Source organism: Apiospora marii (genome assembly GCF_038362585.1).
Source record: "Apiospora marii strain CBS 49790 chromosome Unknown utg000012l_segment0_segment0, whole genome shotgun sequence".
Lineage (NCBI taxonomy): Eukaryota > Fungi > Ascomycota > Sordariomycetes > Amphisphaeriales > Apiosporaceae > Apiospora > Apiospora marii.
The window spans coordinates 301,279-317,563 of NW_027117383.1; the positions used below are offsets into that span (position 1 = coordinate 301,279).

At 58.6% G+C, this 16,285-nt stretch overlaps 7 protein-coding genes across 7 annotated transcripts; 1 reads left to right on the plus strand and 6 right to left on the minus strand.

Annotated features, from left to right (window-relative positions):
• Positions 1-6: 6 nt before the first annotated feature.
• PG985_014882 (glycerophosphoinositol permease 1) lies at positions 7-1,748 on the minus strand (the record flags this gene model as incomplete). The annotated part of the gene is made up of 4 exons (XM_066834648.1): positions 7-114; positions 214-897; positions 959-1,176; positions 1,262-1,748. 4 exons carry the CDS (start codon positions 1,746-1,748, stop codon positions 7-9), a joined length of 1,497 nt encoding a protein of 498 aa, XP_066677258.1.
• A 904-nt stretch (positions 1,749-2,652) lies between these two features.
• Positions 2,653-4,502, plus strand: PG985_014883 (uncharacterized protein; the record flags this gene model as incomplete). The annotated part of the gene is made up of 3 exons (XM_066834649.1): positions 2,653-2,721; positions 2,775-4,031; positions 4,128-4,502. The coding sequence occupies 3 exons, from the start codon at positions 2,653-2,655 to the stop codon at positions 4,500-4,502; spliced, it is 1,701 nt and encodes a 566-aa protein (XP_066677259.1).
• Positions 4,503-4,671: 169 nt separating this feature from the next.
• On the minus strand, positions 4,672-6,029 carry PG985_014884 (O-methyltransferase; the record flags this gene model as incomplete). The annotated part of the gene is made up of 3 exons (XM_066834650.1): positions 4,672-5,446; positions 5,526-5,655; positions 5,738-6,029. 3 exons carry the CDS (start codon positions 6,027-6,029, stop codon positions 4,672-4,674), a joined length of 1,197 nt encoding a protein of 398 aa, XP_066677260.1.
• Positions 6,030-7,579: 1,550 nt separating this feature from the next.
• On the minus strand, positions 7,580-8,827 carry PG985_014885 (uncharacterized protein; the record flags this gene model as incomplete). Its single annotated transcript, XM_066834651.1, has 1 exon — positions 7,580-8,827. The coding sequence occupies one exon, from the start codon at positions 8,825-8,827 to the stop codon at positions 7,580-7,582; it is 1,248 nt and encodes a 415-aa protein (XP_066677261.1).
• Positions 8,828-10,035: 1,208 nt separating this feature from the next.
• Positions 10,036-10,620, minus strand: PG985_014886 (uncharacterized protein; the record flags this gene model as incomplete). The annotated part of the gene is made up of 2 exons (XM_066834652.1): positions 10,036-10,349; positions 10,401-10,620. 2 exons carry the CDS (start codon positions 10,618-10,620, stop codon positions 10,036-10,038), a joined length of 534 nt encoding a protein of 177 aa, XP_066677262.1.
• Positions 10,621-11,259: 639 nt separating this feature from the next.
• On the minus strand, positions 11,260-12,441 carry PG985_014887 (uncharacterized protein; the record flags this gene model as incomplete). The annotated part of the gene is made up of 2 exons (XM_066834653.1): positions 11,260-11,638; positions 11,735-12,441. 2 exons carry the CDS (start codon positions 12,439-12,441, stop codon positions 11,260-11,262), a joined length of 1,086 nt encoding a protein of 361 aa, XP_066677263.1.
• A 1,949-nt stretch (positions 12,442-14,390) lies between these two features.
• PG985_014888 (uncharacterized protein) lies at positions 14,391-16,187 on the minus strand (the record flags this gene model as incomplete). Its single annotated transcript, XM_066834654.1, has 1 exon — positions 14,391-16,187. One exon carries the CDS (start codon positions 16,185-16,187, stop codon positions 14,391-14,393), a length of 1,797 nt encoding a protein of 598 aa, XP_066677264.1.
• Positions 16,188-16,285: the final 98 nt, after the last annotated feature.

A 16,285-nucleotide genomic window follows, 5' to 3' on the forward strand; every position in this document is an offset into this window, starting at 1 on the left:
TAGTTTCTAGTTCTCGACTTTAAGAGTCTGTAACCCCATGTCACTGGTATCATAACCATTCTCCTCCAGGTAGTTCCTGAAGCGGACATCCTCGTCCTCGAGATTTTTGGGAGCCTGTAGATTTCAAGTCAGTCAGTTTAATCAGATTGTAAAGAGCGGAACCACGCCGTGAAGGACAGTTCCCCGGTGCAAATATTTGGAAGTCGGACTTACGTTGGGGATGAGGAACCACACACAAAGAGTTCCCACGACGGAGATGGCACTACCGATCAAGAAAATGACCTGCTGGCCCTTGACCTTGTCATCGAAGGAAGCCAGAGCCTCGCTCAAAGCCGTGGTGCCGATAGCCGCGCCCGCCTTGCCGACCGCGGCGGCGAAGCCGAGGAAGTGGCCGCGCAGGGGCGTGGGGAAGGACTCGGAAGAGACCAGGAAGTTGCAGTCACCCGGCCCCACCGACAGAAAAGTCTGAAAGAGGGCGTAGAAGACCACAAACAGCGGGAACACATGCTGCAGCGGGACCATGGCCCCGCCAATCACGAACCCAAAGACGCAGACGATGGCCCAGCCCAGGGCGTAGGTCTGGCGGCGGCCGAGGCGGTCCATGAGCAGGGCGCCGATAAAAGAACCCGGGAGGGCGAAGAAGTTGATGAGGGCACTCCAGCCGATGCTCTCCGTCATGGACTGGTTCTTGGAGAAGCCGGCGACGAGGGTGGGGGCCAGCAGGTTGAAGGGATAGACGACGAAGTCGTACAGGAACCAGGCCGAGCAGCAGCCGAGCAGGGCCTTCCAGTAGAACTTGAGGGCGAGCCGGTAGGGGACTTTTCTCTGGATGGCGTGCTTCTGGTACTGCTCCGAGTCGGACAGGCGCATGCGGAAGAAGAAGATGGATAGGGGCAGCTGGACGACGAAAGTCAGTAGAGTATCAGAAAGGAGGATGATGGTCACCGGAATTACTTACAACGATGCCAATGCCGAAGCAGATGCGCCAGATGCCGTCGCTGGGCTCGCCACCGTAAGCGGCGATGACGATGAGGGACACGATGCTGGAAGCCACGAAACCCGAGATGATGGCGGCGTTGGTGGAGACGGCCACGAGCATGCCCCGTCGCTTGCGCATCTCCGGGGTACTGTCAGCACACTCCAGCGCCTGACTGGTGCAAACGGCATACTCTCCGCCTAAAGATCGTCATCTCCAATTAGCATTCCAGGTCTTTGAAAGGGGACCGTGGTGGGGTTTAGACAGAAAAGGGGATTGGCTTACCGGCACCAACACCAGCGATACCACGACCAACGACCATCATCCAAAACATGCCCTCGACCGTCGCGCCGTGCGAGGCCGTGGCGACGAGGATGCCGAAGACGAGCAGCAGCGTCGTCAGGACGATGCCGACGCGGCGGCCGAAGCGGTCGATGCAGAGGCCGAAGAACAGCATGCCGAAGACGTCGCCGATCAGTATCGAGTTGGACAGCCGCGTCTTGACCTCGGCCGTCATCTGCTGCGGATACAGCTTGGCCAGCACCGTGTTCATGTAGCCGATGATCTGGATGTTGTAGCCGTCCGAGAAGAGGGCCACACCCTGGATCAGGACGTCGATCTTGCCGGCCGGCCGCTGCGCCGCGGTGGCGGGGGCGTCGACGCCGGGGGTGGCTTCCGCCGGTGCGACGACATCTTCCGAGGACGAGGAGTTGGTCGTCTCGGAGCTGTTCAGGACAGCGACCGTCTTGGGGGTTTCATCCACAGCACTCATCGTGTTGGCGAGTTGACAGGCGGGTGATATTCGAATGGGGGGCTTCGTCCCTCTGTGGTTCTACCAAAGCGGATGCGTTCGTGCCTTATATTATGCACATTCGACCACGGCATGGATCACATGGCTCGTTTTGATGCAACTATTCTCTTTTTCGGGCCACCCGACCGACTAACCCCTGGCTGACGCACGTGTGAGCGAACCGATGCGGCTGCAGAGACGGGTAATCAAACCCCAACAGGACATTTTCTTAGGGGCCGATGAAAAAGAATTGAGTACCGCAATGCCAGTGGCCAGGAAGTTGGAATTGGAACTATCCATCTTTCCCGCAAATCGCCCGGGTTCAGGGTGCATCGGGGCTTGATTACAGGGGACGTCGGAAAACGGGCACGGCGACCCCCACTGTTGCGGGGCCTGCGACCACGACGAGATGGCTTCCAGGCCAGTGGGTTGATGCACGTGGTCGTCAAGTATGCGAATATTGATCGGGCCGCTGCATCGGCTTTCTCAGTATTGCGTGGAGCGCGTTTGGCGAAAAGATTTGTCCGCCTGGTAGCGTACCCGCGAATTTGCGTTTTCAATGTTTGCGGCCACTTTGCATTTGATGGCTGTCCCTGTAGCTGTCGGACAGCTTCCGACTTCAATTGATACGACTATTACTACGTCCACCAGTTCGCCCACGTGCGCCTTCGGGTTCATATATGTGTTGGTAAAAAATTGCGTTGAACATGCCATCCTACGGCTGTCGGCATTGAATGCCGCATTGCACGGATTTCTCTGAGGACTCATGTGTCGGACAATTACTTAATTTTTCGCTCTAGGCAAGTCCAAACTGTTGCCATTCTTGCTTCCTTCTAAACACTCGCTCGGGCCTGCCATCCTGTCATTACTTATGTTTATCGTCCCGATGCTTGATGCGGTGCTCGCAGCCACCTCCCTAACGTTGCGGTATTCGTCCGTTTTGTTCGTCCGATTCGTAAGTACGATTCGTTCCCCTAAAGTGACCCCTCTCCAGCTCACACTGGACAGTACCCGATCGCCCGGTACCTACCCCGGGTATATGCCAACTTCGCCGCCTACGCCCTGTCAGCCCTACTGCAGCTGCAGTTGACCCGCCGGCATGCGCGCAAGAGACGGCACCACCCCGTATTGATCGCCCTGTTTGGCTGGATTGACAGGACGCGGCCCTTACTCTCCGCGCTGACGGCCTTAGTCAATATCCTCTGCGTTATCTCCGCCGTTGACTTCGTCTATCGGGGCCAATACTTCCACCCCAGCCATGAGCTCTCCTTCTCCCGCACGGGTTACGTTGACGCGACGTCGGCTCGCATTGTGGTCCGGGCCCCTCAGGCTTCGGTCGTGAAGCTGCAGGCGACACCGGCGGGCTTCGGAACGCTCCCCGAGGACCTCGGAACACTTCCCGAGAATAGCGTAGTATCGGCTATCGTCCGCGACATTTCGGAAGAGACCGATTGGGCAGGGACCCTCACGCTGAACGGTCTCCGGCCAGATACCGCGTACGTCTACTCGACCAACGCTAGCCATACCGGCACCTTCAAGACGGCCGGGGAGCACCCGAAGAAGTGGACCATGATCCAGACCAGCTGCGTCAAGCCCTTCTACCCCTACAACCCCCTGGACCACGCCCTCCGCGTCAAGGGGCTGGAGCACCTCGGCCGGCACCTTGGCAACCGCACCCCCGAGTTCATGCTCTTCCTCGGCGATTTTATTTATATCGACCTGCCCTACCCGCTCGGCTGGACCCGGCAGCACTACACCGCCCTGTACCGCCAGACCTACGCCTCGCCCAGCTGGACCCCGGCCCTGCGGGCCCTACCCTGGCTGCACGTCTACGACGACCACGAGTTCGTCAACGACTGGTCCGGCAACGAGACGGGGCTGTACCAGCGCGCCGTGGCGCCCTACTGGCAATACCAGGGCCACGCGAACCCGCCCTCCCCTTCTCATTTCGGCGATGGCGCCTCGTACTACACCTTCGCGCGCGGCGACGTCGCCTTCTTCGTTCTCGACACGCGGCGGTACCGGTCCCCCGCGGAGACGCCCGACGACGGCCCGGACAAGACCATGTTGGGGGCGGCGCAGCTCGGACACCTCCGGCGGTGGCTCCGGGACGAGCCGCGGTGGAAGGTGGTCGTGAGCAGCGTGCCCTGGACCCGGACCTGGGTCGGCCCGGACCAGGGCGACCGGTGGGCGGGGTACCTGCGCGAGCGGGAGACGATCTTCGGGTGGATGCGGGAGACGGACGGGGTGGTGCTTTTGAGTGGCGTGAGTATTTCCGTGTCCTGAGACCACCTAACCCATCTCCCTTGACGTAATCGGGAACGAAAAGAAAGAAAGAAAGAAAACTAATTAAGCACACAGGACCGCCACGAACACACCACCACCCTCTTCCCTCCCCCGCCGGGAGAAGGAGAAGAAGAGCGAGAAGGGAGAGGCCAAACGCTCATCGAGTTCTCTACTTCGGCCCTGAACCAGTTCTACGAGCCGTTCGACCGGTTCCACGTCCCGGTCGTGGGCGGGGACGAGGCGGTGTATAACCACTACAGCGGCAACTCCAAGTTTGCGTCCATATCCTTCGACACGACGGACCCGGGGCGCTGGGTGGTGCAGTTCGATTTGATTGTGGATGGAGAGAAGGTCTGGGACTACGAGTGGACGTACGAGAGGAGGACGACGGAACCCGCTCGCGAGGAGCCGGAGCCTTCTGCTGCTTCTTGGGGGTTTTGGGGGCGGTAATGGATGGTATTGGGGCCAACTTACACGGCTGCGACAATAAGCCCTATGTTTCCCGTTGGCAGCACCAGATTACTTATTTCACTTCAAACTGATAATGACATCGAAAGTCATTGATTCCGAAGAGACTTGGCTGAAGAGACGACCTCTATTATTACACAAACCAACCACCCTAGGCCAGCTCCGCCTCAATCAAACTCTCATTCCCCCGCCCGTCCCGCCAGATCTTGACGGCCCTCAGTCCCGCACTGGCCAGGAGCTCTGTCCACATTGCGTCGGACCGCTCGTGTGCCGACAAGATAGCCATCATGTTAACATCCATCGTCGTCTGCGCCCAGCTGGCCCCCGTGGCGGGCAACGCGATGTCGTGGATGAGGACCTTGGAGTACCCCCTCCGCATGGCGCCCACCGTGTTCCGCAGCATCCCCACCGCCGTCTGGTCCGGCCAGTCGTGGAACACGGCGTGGAAGTAGTACGCCCGCGCCCCTTTCACGGGCTGCGGGTCCCGCATATCGTACCCCATGACCGCGATCTTGTCGCTGCTCAGCCCCTGCCCCCGCGCCTCGGCCACCACCTCGGGCAAGTCCTGCAGCACCAGCGACCCGGCGGGCAGGTCCGGGTGCCTATCCAGGAGCCGGCCGAGGTCGACGCCGTGGTGGCCCCCCACATCGACGCACAAAGGTGCGGAGGTCAGGTCGGCGCCGGACAGCAGCGAGGCCTCGGTGTCGAAGAACTCGGGCCAGGGCCGCTTGTAGAGGGCCCAGCTCTTCATGAAGCCGCTGAAGGCGTCCTGGTGGGCGGGGTCGGCGACGCACTTGGCGAAGAAGTCGAGGCCTTCGGGGCTCCAGTCGGCGTAGTTGCTGGTTTGTGCGTCTTGGGGCTCGTGGTAGCCCGTCTTTTCCAGGTACTGGGGCAGGTTCAGGCAGGTCTTTTGCCAATGGTAGGTACTGCGTGGTAATGTTAGCGTACTTCCGGTCGCCAAATTTGTGATGTCGGACGTGGGTAGATATCTGCCATAATACGCACGAGCATTGTATGGTTTGTGGTAGGAAACTGCTTCGCTGGCCAAAGCAGAGCGAGAACGGGGTCAACCGGAACTCGTCCGGGCCAGTCTCGTCAATGATATACACCGAAGCCAAAAGACGGAGCAAACGCCCTGTAACGACTGTCAGTCAGAGAAGACCGCAATACCGAGCGTGGGGTAAAGGAAGGAAGGGGTAAAAGGGGCAACCGCGTACGCAGCAGATTAGGTTCGATATCGCGCCGGCACAGCTTGCACAAGTCCGGGACCAACGTGGCTTGCCCTCCCGCCTTGGACCAGCCCGCCCAGAGCCCGACGTCGAGACAGGTCTGGAGCGCGGCGAAGACGATGGGCTGCGAGAAGGTGAGCTCGTAGATGCGCTCCTCCTTGGTCTGGAGCCGGCTGACGAGCTTCTTGGCCTCTTCGATCAAGGCCAGGCGCTCGTTGTCCTGGCCGTCGAACTGGCTCGGGTCGACCTGGGCTAGCGAGGTGCGGAGGGTAGGCGCCATTGCGAGTATTCGTATGTATTTTCAGGAGATGGGAATGGGCAGGAGAGAGGACAAGCATGCATTGCGGCTCTTTCATTTCTTACTAACATTTCGGACACATACCTAGGTGCATGCGTTGGCACGCATCCGTTCCTGCGAACACCCCCAACGCTAACGAAAATGGCCACGTCTTAAGGCGGGTCATTATGGACTCCACCAGCAGCTATTCCCGGCTTGGTACCGGTAGCGAGCTGTAGCCGATGTGGAAAAGCCGTTAGAGATGCGGAGTTCGTATATCTTGACTGGGCGCCGTCTGGGCGCCAGGACAGGAAAGCTTACCCGAACGAGGCAGGCTGGTACTTTACGGCGTATCTGGGATTGGACCCCCGCGTCTTATCACGCCTGCGGTGTAACTATAGATCGGATTGAACTGCCTCTTGACGACCTCACCCCGTTTTGGGCCAATTATCTGACCTGCGTGTGATTAAGCGACACCTCGGCAGTTTTGGAGCGGGAGGGGTGCCAGGAATAAAAGGGGGTTGCAGCAGATCATCTCCAAGGGCGAGTTCAACAAAGGCCGTCGCCACTCACCTATACGGAGGCGTGCCACACCTGGCAGAACCTCGACAAGTAATATGTTGCCAAAGGCGCCGGGATGAACCGTATTATTCCCATCTGAGAAGGCGAAGGCAGCGTGCCGCTTCTGTTCTGACACGGAATTACCTAATAGTCAATCGCCTAGAAATACTGGCTCTCGAAACCCTCTTGGCAAGTAATACCTCAACACTGCACCTTTAGACTGCATTCTATTTCGATATCTCCACCAGTGATGATTTCATTTCAAAAATCTGGCCTCCGGGGTCTTCGAAATCCCTGGCAGTCTACCCGACGACTGCTTGTGAACGGAGTAAAAATGCCGATAAGCGTCCCCCTTCACTCCCGTTTCCTGGTCTCAAAAGGCCTAGCCTAGCTATCCTGACCCACGGCTTCGTGCAAGCATGCCGTTCGTATGGAGACATGTTATAAAAGGAACGATGACCAAACTGTCTGACGCCTCTGCCCGCTCGTGACGCACGTACTAAGCTTCCAACCAAAGTTTACCTAGGTAGCGAACGATATTGGTCAAGCTGGAAACCCAACCCGAGCTTTTCAAGGGCAGTCTGCAGCACGAGCACCTTACGTATCCTATGTTTTTCGCTAAGGCTTCCCCCTTCAAAGAGACTCGTAGCGGCTTCTTAAGATGCCGAGTCCACGTCGTGACTGTCCGTGCTGAAAGCCGACATCCTTGGTAGAAATGCAACCTTTGGTAGAAATGCACACACGCAGTACATTTATATAACCACAAGCCATTCGTGGGCTTGTCCGCGGTCTCCGATGGAGCGATTTTACCAGGAAGACTAAGTCAACCCCATGGTTGTTCCTCTCATTGCTGCACCCCTCATATTACGTACTTTGGATAATGAATCCACATCCCATCACTTATTCATGCAGTATTGGCTGTAGTGATAGATAGCGTGCTATTCTAAGGGTATATTGCTAATTCCATTCAAGTAGTCAAGTAATTAAAAAATTCAAGCATCCCAGCTAAACTTGCGTTCATGTAACGATGAGCCGTTGCCCCCGCCGTCCCGCAGCGATTTCCGGCGGGCCGACGAGCCCTCAAAGTCGTGGGACGTCGCGATGGACTGCGCGATCGAGTCCTGCCGCCGATAGGGCGCGACGCTCGTGTCGGCCAGCTCGGCGACGAAGCTGGTGGCCGGCATCTCCTGGGCGGCCGGCACGTCGCCGGCGGGGAGCTCCATCCACGGGTGCGTGTCGGCGTCGGCCTCGTATACGACCGAGGCATCCATCTCGTTGGCGTTGGGATTGGCGTTGGGGTAGGCGTGGGCTTGGGCATTGTTATTATTATTGCGATTGGATAGACCACGACCAGCAGCACCAACGACCCCCATTTCCTTCTCCATGCCGCGGTCGTGGTCTTGGTCTTGGTCATGGGTCGGCACGCCGGCGAACCCCGGCGAGTGCCCGCTCAGCTTCGTTGTCGAGCTGTAGCTGGTGTCGATGTTATTGTGGCGGTCCTCGGTCTCGGTCGGCTTGTACTTGGTCCGGTAGTGGTGCCGCCAGTACCAGAAGGCGAGGATGCCGAGGATCAAGGACACGAGCGGCACGACGACGCCCACCACGATGACGGTCGTGGTCGAGGGGCCGGCGCCGCCCTTGTCGTCGCTATTGCCCGGATCGTGGGGTGGTGGCGGGGCGCCCGTGTATTTCGCGCCGGGCACCGTCGGGTTCGTCTCCAGGATGCTCAGGTCGGAGCTCTGCCAGCGGACCTGGATGCCGAAGGCCAGGGCCGGGGTGGTGACGGTGATGGTCGTCGTGCCGTCTCGGTTGTGGGCGTAGGTCGTCAGTGGGTCAACGGCCGTGGTGATGCACTTGCGCCACTGGATGTCGGCGGACGTGGTGGTGTCCCGGAAGCACGAGTAGCCCGCGGGGCAGCAGATGCGCGCCGTCTCGCCCGGCAGGATCGGCCCGCCGTGCCAGGGCTTCCCGTTCTCGCCGACGCGCGCCGCCGTCGCGGGCAGGTAGCAGCCCTCGGTGTAGCCCTGGGGGCAGATGCCGGGCGAGTAGAAGCCGCGCCGGTTGCCGTAGTAGTCGACCCAGTTGCCCGGCATGCAGACCGACGACGACACCGCGGGCGCGTCGCGGTACGTCCACCACGGCTGCTGGCAGAAGTCGGGCATGGTGAAGACGGTGGTCAGGGGTCCGGCGCCGCGCGTCGCGCTCGTCGACGGGTCGCCCATCGTCGTCGTGGCCGCCATCGTGCGCGGGTAGGGCCGGCCGAGCGGCGTCGTGTGGGGGGGTAGAAAGCGCGCTGTCTCCGGGGAGGTAGGAGCGATGTGTGTCGGGAGATTTCGGTTCGTTCCGGGGGTGTGAGGTGGTTGATGGCCGTTCCCTGGGCGTTGAGTCGAGAGTAGTGCCCGTCCGTTTTTTTGTGAAAAGGGAAGATTAATCAAAGATGGCAATCGACGGCTCGCGCTGCATCCACTACCGAGAATCTTCCTACCAGCGGTTTCTCATGACTCGGAATTGCCGAAATGCCAGGGGCCCGGAACTGGTCCGAGTTGCGGTTCCCCGGGCAACTGGTTCTTCTCGCCGTTCTCCGTAATGGCAGAATGCAACAATAACGAGTGGTTCATGACTTTCAATGGGAACATTATTGAAGCGATGGCAGAGTCACCAATGGCACTGGAACAATTCCAGAAGATGCTACGTAATGAAACATAGCCCGGCGGAATTCTGCTGAGCCCCTGATGCTTAGCCCCCTGGAGCTGGTCTCCACTTGGGAGGAGAATTAGCGTTTAAGTTGACGTTGACACGCAAGGGCGACCCCTGCATGCACTGAATTACTCGCATCAGACAGTGGGGTCAATTCTTTCATCACGAACGCGTCGACCCCTCGCGTCCAGGGCATATTGTTGGCCTCAAGCCCGGCCACTTGGAGCAGGGTGTCAACGCGAAAATTGCGCCCACTGAACTGGCATCTCACGGCGGCGTGGACAATGTGGCCACGGAGCGGCTCTTGGAGGTTGCCACTGGTCAAAGTCACTGGTTACGAACACGTGCTTGCGGGTATGGGAAATAATTGCATCGCGATAAGATCGCGTGGGATATCCACGCAGAAGGCTCTTACCCGGGTCACTGGAAGCACAGGCACCGGGGCGGTGGACCCCAGTTCGGGAATATTGGCTAGCACAAGGATTAAGGGGCAAGGTGTAAATTGTATGCCTGCCTGGAAATATTTGATTGTAGTGACCGTAATATCTAATCGACCCGCGGTAGCACCTATGAAGGAAGGTAAAATAAAGGATTAAACGCCCAATCCGAATTTAGGGGAAAGACTGACGCCATTAAAAAAAAATATGCCTTTTGTCCGAAAGGGAACATGAGGAACCTGGCGGCATCATCCGGACCCAAGAACAGCTTTTGATTCATCATCAAATTAGCATGACCTCCTTGGGCGTAATATTTATTTTTCCCACGCCGAAATGGTCCCGCAATTTGCGGACGACTGGGCCCGCTCCGGCCACGGCGGGAGGGGCGGATTAACCCCTTCAACGCGATCACAGTTGGCCGCGCTCTGGCCACTGAACTGCAGGAGACCTGACGCGGCATCGCCCGGCGTGGCGTAAAAGTCCGCCGTGACTCGGCCCACGATCATACCCGATGCCAGATCCACCTCCTCGATGGTGTTGCCGGACGTAGCTGGGCGATAGATTGAACTTGATGGGGGCTCGAAATGCTGAAGCTTACGCTTCTCCGCGTCAATCCAGACCCTCTCGCCTGTGATACGCCGTCATCCCACCTTCCGGGGTGTAAAGCCGCAGGCCGTACGGGTTTGAATACTGGTCATGGGCGGCGCGGGTCCCGCACGCACGGATACTACCTCGATTTTCCCGGGAGCTGCCAGTTCGCCTCCCACTCGCGGTACGTAGACTACCTGCTTCTCCTTGTTGTAGACCACCTCGCGTGGCCTAACGCTATTCTCCAGGATAAAGATGCGGTATTTGTCTGCAATTTCCTCGAACAATAGATTCTCTCGACGCTGTGTCATGGTGATGCTGTATTTGAGGATGTCGTACTAAGCCCCTAGAATCGTTAGAAGTGAACTCTTGGGCCCATGGTGCCTACTATCCATTCTCCGTAGAGGGGTCCTACCCATTTATGATCGTAGAACTTGTTGTTCTTTTTGCTGTTGCTGCATGCCAGTTTCATATCTTAGAAGCATTCACAACTCATTCTGCAATCTGATTCCAAGAACCCCTGAAATCAACATCACATGAGATGCCTTACATAAGTTGTGTGCGCGAGGTCCCTGGTATGACAGGTATGTGCTTGTGTGTTATATCTGCATCATATTCCCGACGCGGAGTTTGGGTTATGGTTGGTCCTGATCAGGACCCTTGCAAGTCGGGGAGCTACTTCATGGGCCAATCGAGACCAAAGATTTGAGTACAAATATGAATTATTGTATCATGCAGGTTAGTCCTGATATGCGTAACAGTTGGTTCATGCTTGTAAAGCCAGGGAACATGGTACCTCTGTGGCATTTCCCCATCAGGGGTTAGAAGAATGTGAGTTGTGTAACTATGGTACAACGAAAGCATAGAAACGCTATGGTAGAATACGAAGTTTCCCCTCCCCAATGCAAACAACCATTTCTATGCGCGCGCGCCTATCTAATGCTGACCGATTAACCCAAGACCATCTCAGCCGACTGCGCAAAGTTGTTAGTCCGGATCTTGCCGCTCATCGACTGCTTGGTGTAGCAGTAGTTGTTGGCCGAGCCCGCGTCGCCGTCGTTGATCCACGAGACGCCCACGCAGCCGGTCCGCTGCGCGCAGTTCTGCAGGCACTGGAGGAACGTGCCCGCCTCGGTGCTCTGCAGGTCGCCGCCGTCGCGCGAGTAGCCGCACCCGATCTTGAATTTCACGCGGCCGTTGTCGGGCAGCGTGTAGGTGCTGTTGTTGGCCGAGGGACAGGTGACGGGGCCGGTGCCGCCGCCGGGCGCGGCGGAGGTGCTCGAGGGGGTGGCGGAGGGGTTGGTTGGTGAGGTGGGGGTCGTACTGGATCTGGGTTTCGTTAGCACATCGGAAACCGAACCGTGTGGTTGGACAGAGACAGGTCGACGAGGATGGGAAAAAGGGAAACATGATGTATCTACTTACCCGCTGTTGGACTGTGCACCCGTGTTCTTAGCAAACTTGCCAGTTTGCTGCATGCCTACCACGACACCGACCGTGATAACAACGACAAGCAAACCGATCAACAGCGCCGAAAGCCAGAACCGCTTCCTGCTCATCCCCAGGATCCGGCGCTTATCCGACTTGGACGAGGCATGATCCCGGACCGTCGTCGACTCCGCATCCCAGTTCTCCGTGTCCGTCCTCTTCGTCTTGGTCGGCGTGCCGTTATTCTTGTAGTAGGACTTGGACTGGGGATCGACGACGCGGGGGCCGGCGAGGACTTCGAGGCCCGGCTGCGACAGGTGGTGGTAGTCGGCGACGATGACCTCCTTGCCGGGCTCGGGCGGGTGCACCTGGAGCGTCGAGTGGGCGCTGCCGCCGCCGCTCAGCTTGGAGAAGATGCTGGCCTTGGACCGCTTGCGCTGCGTCTTCTTCTCCGAGAGCGGGGACACTACCGAGGCATCGCCTTTTCCGCCGGCCGCGGTCGCGGCTATGCCTGTGCTGGGATGCCCCGCCTCGACGCAGTCCCAGCAAACCGGGACAGTCCCGTCCGAGTGCGGGCACGGGACCGCCAACGGCGAAGCCGGCGACGGGGTGACGAGGGTGATGGCGCTGTTTGGGGCCGTCGGGGAGGTCGGGGTGATGGCCTTGGTCGATTGGGTCTCGGACCGGGCCTTTTTGCTGCCCATGTTTTACTGCTATCCAAACGGTATTATTAAGTAACCAACTTATAAGCATGAATATGTTTCGATCATAAAAAGAAGCCGAGACGGTGTCTCATTTCGAAAACGTGGCGCCCTGTCAGTAGTGGTTGGGGCAGTCATTCGTAGAAGGGGGGCGTTCTGGGCTTAAATATAAGGTGGAAAAAGGTAAAAAGAATCAATAGCGTGTATGTAATCTTACGCAGCCCCTGCGTTCAGTAGTGATGGATTAAGCGCCATTGCGGTTGAATTCAAGAAACACAGAATGGCCAATGTCAACGGTGATGGATGGCGTTCTCGGCCTCTTTGAAGGGATATCTTTAGAACAAGGGCGGTTTGTGGCTTTTTTTTCATGTGGGGAACAAAGTGCGAATGTCACATACAACTTGATGGGCTATGGCGTCAAACTGAACAAAGGGAGACGAGCTGACAGACAAGATCCAATTCACCGACCTTGCTTTATGTCGAGGAACCCGCCCCCGCAGCCCTGCGCCATCGAGTTCGCAGCGGCTCACGCAGCGGCACCCCTTGCGCCGATGGGACACCGGTGACATTCCTCTGGGTCGAGCGGTCCGCCCCAAATCGGTATTGCTACCGCTACGGCCGTTGCACAAGCCCACAGCTGAGCCCGGGCTAATTAGCAAGGGATATAGGAGGCCATGCCTCAGCATCGTCCCAAGATTGCAGTCCCCGTCGGATCTGCATAGATCGATGGAAAAGTCCAGGACCTAGGCAACTGGGATAGGTTCAGCTTATGTATGAGAGAGCCCCTACCGGGGGTATCAGTAATCGATGGATCCTGGCATCTCGCTAGTCTGGCGTATATGGGCGAATGGGACGCCCTTAGCTGTTACACAGGCTACGGTGTAGTTAGGCGCTGCCTCGACTGAAGAGCTAATTTGGTCCATTTAGTCCCGGGTCAGAGTCTTTCCGTAACACTAGAATGCCAAGCATATTGTCTACCGAGTGACCCCGGGGATGCACTATCAAGCATTTTCTTCTACTATCGCCAGTATTTTTCCTTCCGCACTTCCGAGCACACAATCAGTTTCGATGAGTTAGAGCAGGGCCCTAAGCGCCTTCAAGTAACGCGGTACCATCAGCAACAGCTGGCCATGGATAATCACCCCTGCCTTTTTCAAACAGTGTCTGGGTGTCCATCTCCGACGGCGCATAGACGAACGAGCACGGCCTGAACCGCCCGAATAGCTACCAGCAGTAACGCCAACTTGAATAATACACCACACGCCTGGCGTGTCCCTTTGCCCGGCATGTATGAAGTCTGATATTCTACTACATAGTACGCGCGCCAACCGCGGTAAAGTACGGCTAGTCAGCCATTTGTAAGGCACTTGGAAGAATGTGCAGACCCGGATTCGCAGGCGCCGGGAGGGGCGAGTGAGCGTGGTCCTACGATGAAGGGAGTCGTCAGACTCCATTGGGGGATCCCCTGCCTTTCTACAGGAGCTTCAGATACCCTTTCCCTCGCTCACGGGCCGATAGTGGCCTGTTCCCTGCTCGCCACTGCCACGGCGGCTTCTATCCCTTGTACTCCCTAGAGACCATTCGCGGTCGCACACACTGACAATGCCCCACGATTCGGGCTCATGGTTGGGAGCTGGTTCTTTTTCAACAGAGCAACCAGATCACGTTCTTGGCACGACACTGTCAAAAGAAAGATGTGTTACGTTCGGATATCTAATCGCTACTAACTATACCTGGAACTTGTTGAGGCAAAGTGTCATGACCTACCTTTAACTTACCTACCGAGATCTACTACACGTTAATCTAGTGTGGCCGCCAGCCACGAGTAATTGGAAACCACCTAGTCAGCCGACGACACGTAGCACCTACCGGGATTATTGCGGAGGCCGTGCCGTCTCTGGACAAAGAGAAAACATCGCAACGGCCCTCGCCAAAACCCTGATCTTGGCAACTTAGATGTCTTTCAACCCGTGGGGCGGGACCTCGTTGGTCCCGTTGCGGACGCACCACCCCAGAATGCGGCGGCGGACCCAATACGGGAAGGACTCCTCGCGCATGAGCTCGACGAGGGAGCGGCCGTGGGTCTCGACGTCGAAGGCGCGCTCGCGGCGGGCGCGCTCGGCGTTCAGGAGGTCGACGGTGTGCTCGGCCGCGAGCCGGACGTCGACGCCGCCGCGCCCCACGAGCTCGACGCTTCCGACGTTGTTGAGGATCAGCAGGTCGAGGGGCCGCGGGTCCCGGCGGTACCAGCGCCGGTGGTAGCCCGGCAGCACCGCGTTGGGGTCCCCGCCGCCCGGAAGCCGGGCCAGGATGGCCTCGAGGTTCGAGCGCACGACCCCCGGGTTCCCGTCCATGGTCTGGCCCAGGCTGCCGAGGATGTGCGTGTTGTTGAAGAAGACGGGCGCCTGCATGTCGCGGAGCAGCCAGCGCACCGTGTCGGGCAGGCCGTCCGTGTCGTCGTCGGCCACGGGGTCGAGCGGCCTCGTCTGGGCCACGGCGCGGCACAGCAGCTTGAACAGCAGCCGCTGCAGCTTGTACTCGCTGTTCTTGGGCATGCTCCGGTACCAGCGGACGTTGTTGGTGACAATGGCCTGCAGCAGCGGGAGCCGGGCGTCCGAGCTGAGGCAGGCGTCGTAGAACTCGTCGCTGACCAGGGTTAATCCGTCCAGGTGTATGTCGAACCGCGCCCACCGGTTGATGATGTGGATGGCGTTGGTCATGCGCAGGGGCAGGGCCTTGAGCACGGGGGTGCTCTGTGTGACCAGTTCCTCGAGCCCCCTCCAGTTCAGGGTGCCGATTACGACGGGGTTTCTGGCGCTCGCTCGAAGTTCGTCCCTGATGAAGCCGAGGTAGTCGATCATGCCCCTGTTGTCCGCGCGGACGTGCCCCACCTGGTTGATCCAGGCTCCGACCTCGATCCCGAGCCTGCGGTCGAGACGGGGGTCGTTCCGGTCCAGCATGGGCTGGACGAAAATACTGAGTAGTTCGACCCAGCCGGCCTGGACGCAGGCCATGAAGAAACGCCAGGTCCGCGCTCCAATTGTCGGCAAGGCGAGATAGTCGTCCATAATCTCGGGCGTCTCGAAGATCAGCTTCTCCAAGTCCGCCCAGGCCTGGTCGCTGAGGGTGCGTTGGGTCCCCGGTGTGTGGGGCGCATTCAGAAGCGCGTTGGCCACCTCGGCCGCACTGTCGCCCCGGGCTAGCAGCTCCCGGATCACGTCCGCACGGCCGCACACGGCGGCCAACACGATGGGCTTTATGAAGAGGTGGGACTGACGCTGACGGACGCCCTGCGTGGCCCATTGGAGGTCCCAGTCCAAGCCGCGGTTTTGCCACGTCTGCAGGATGTCCCGGATGACGAGCATGGGAGCGCCGTTCTGGATGGCCAGGTGCAGCAGGGGGAGCCTTGGCTCATCGTCCGGGAGGCCTGGATTGGCGTTCTGCCAGTGTAGCTGGTACTCGATGTCGAGATTGTAGAGGGAGAAGGAAGTTGTGTGGAAGATTTCGGGGTGCGTGAAGCCCAACACAAGCTCGTCTAAGAGCGACAGGTGCTGGTAGACGTTGAGGAGAAGCTCGGGTGGCAGGGTACCACTCAACTGGAGCGGCCCCGCGAAGACCAGGGCGCCCTGGTCCGGCACAGGCGACGACGAGCCGGGCGCCGCGTTTTGCGCTCTGAATTCCTCGATCAGAGTGTTGAAGGAACTATAAAGGGGCGTTTTCTTCTGCTCCTCCTCGTTCCCAGCCCACATCGTGTTGAGACCGTAGGCTTGGTAACTGGGGCCTTCCAGGAACCGGATGATGGGGGCGGGCGCCTGCCGCAGCTTCTCTCGCTCCTCGGGCCCGAGGT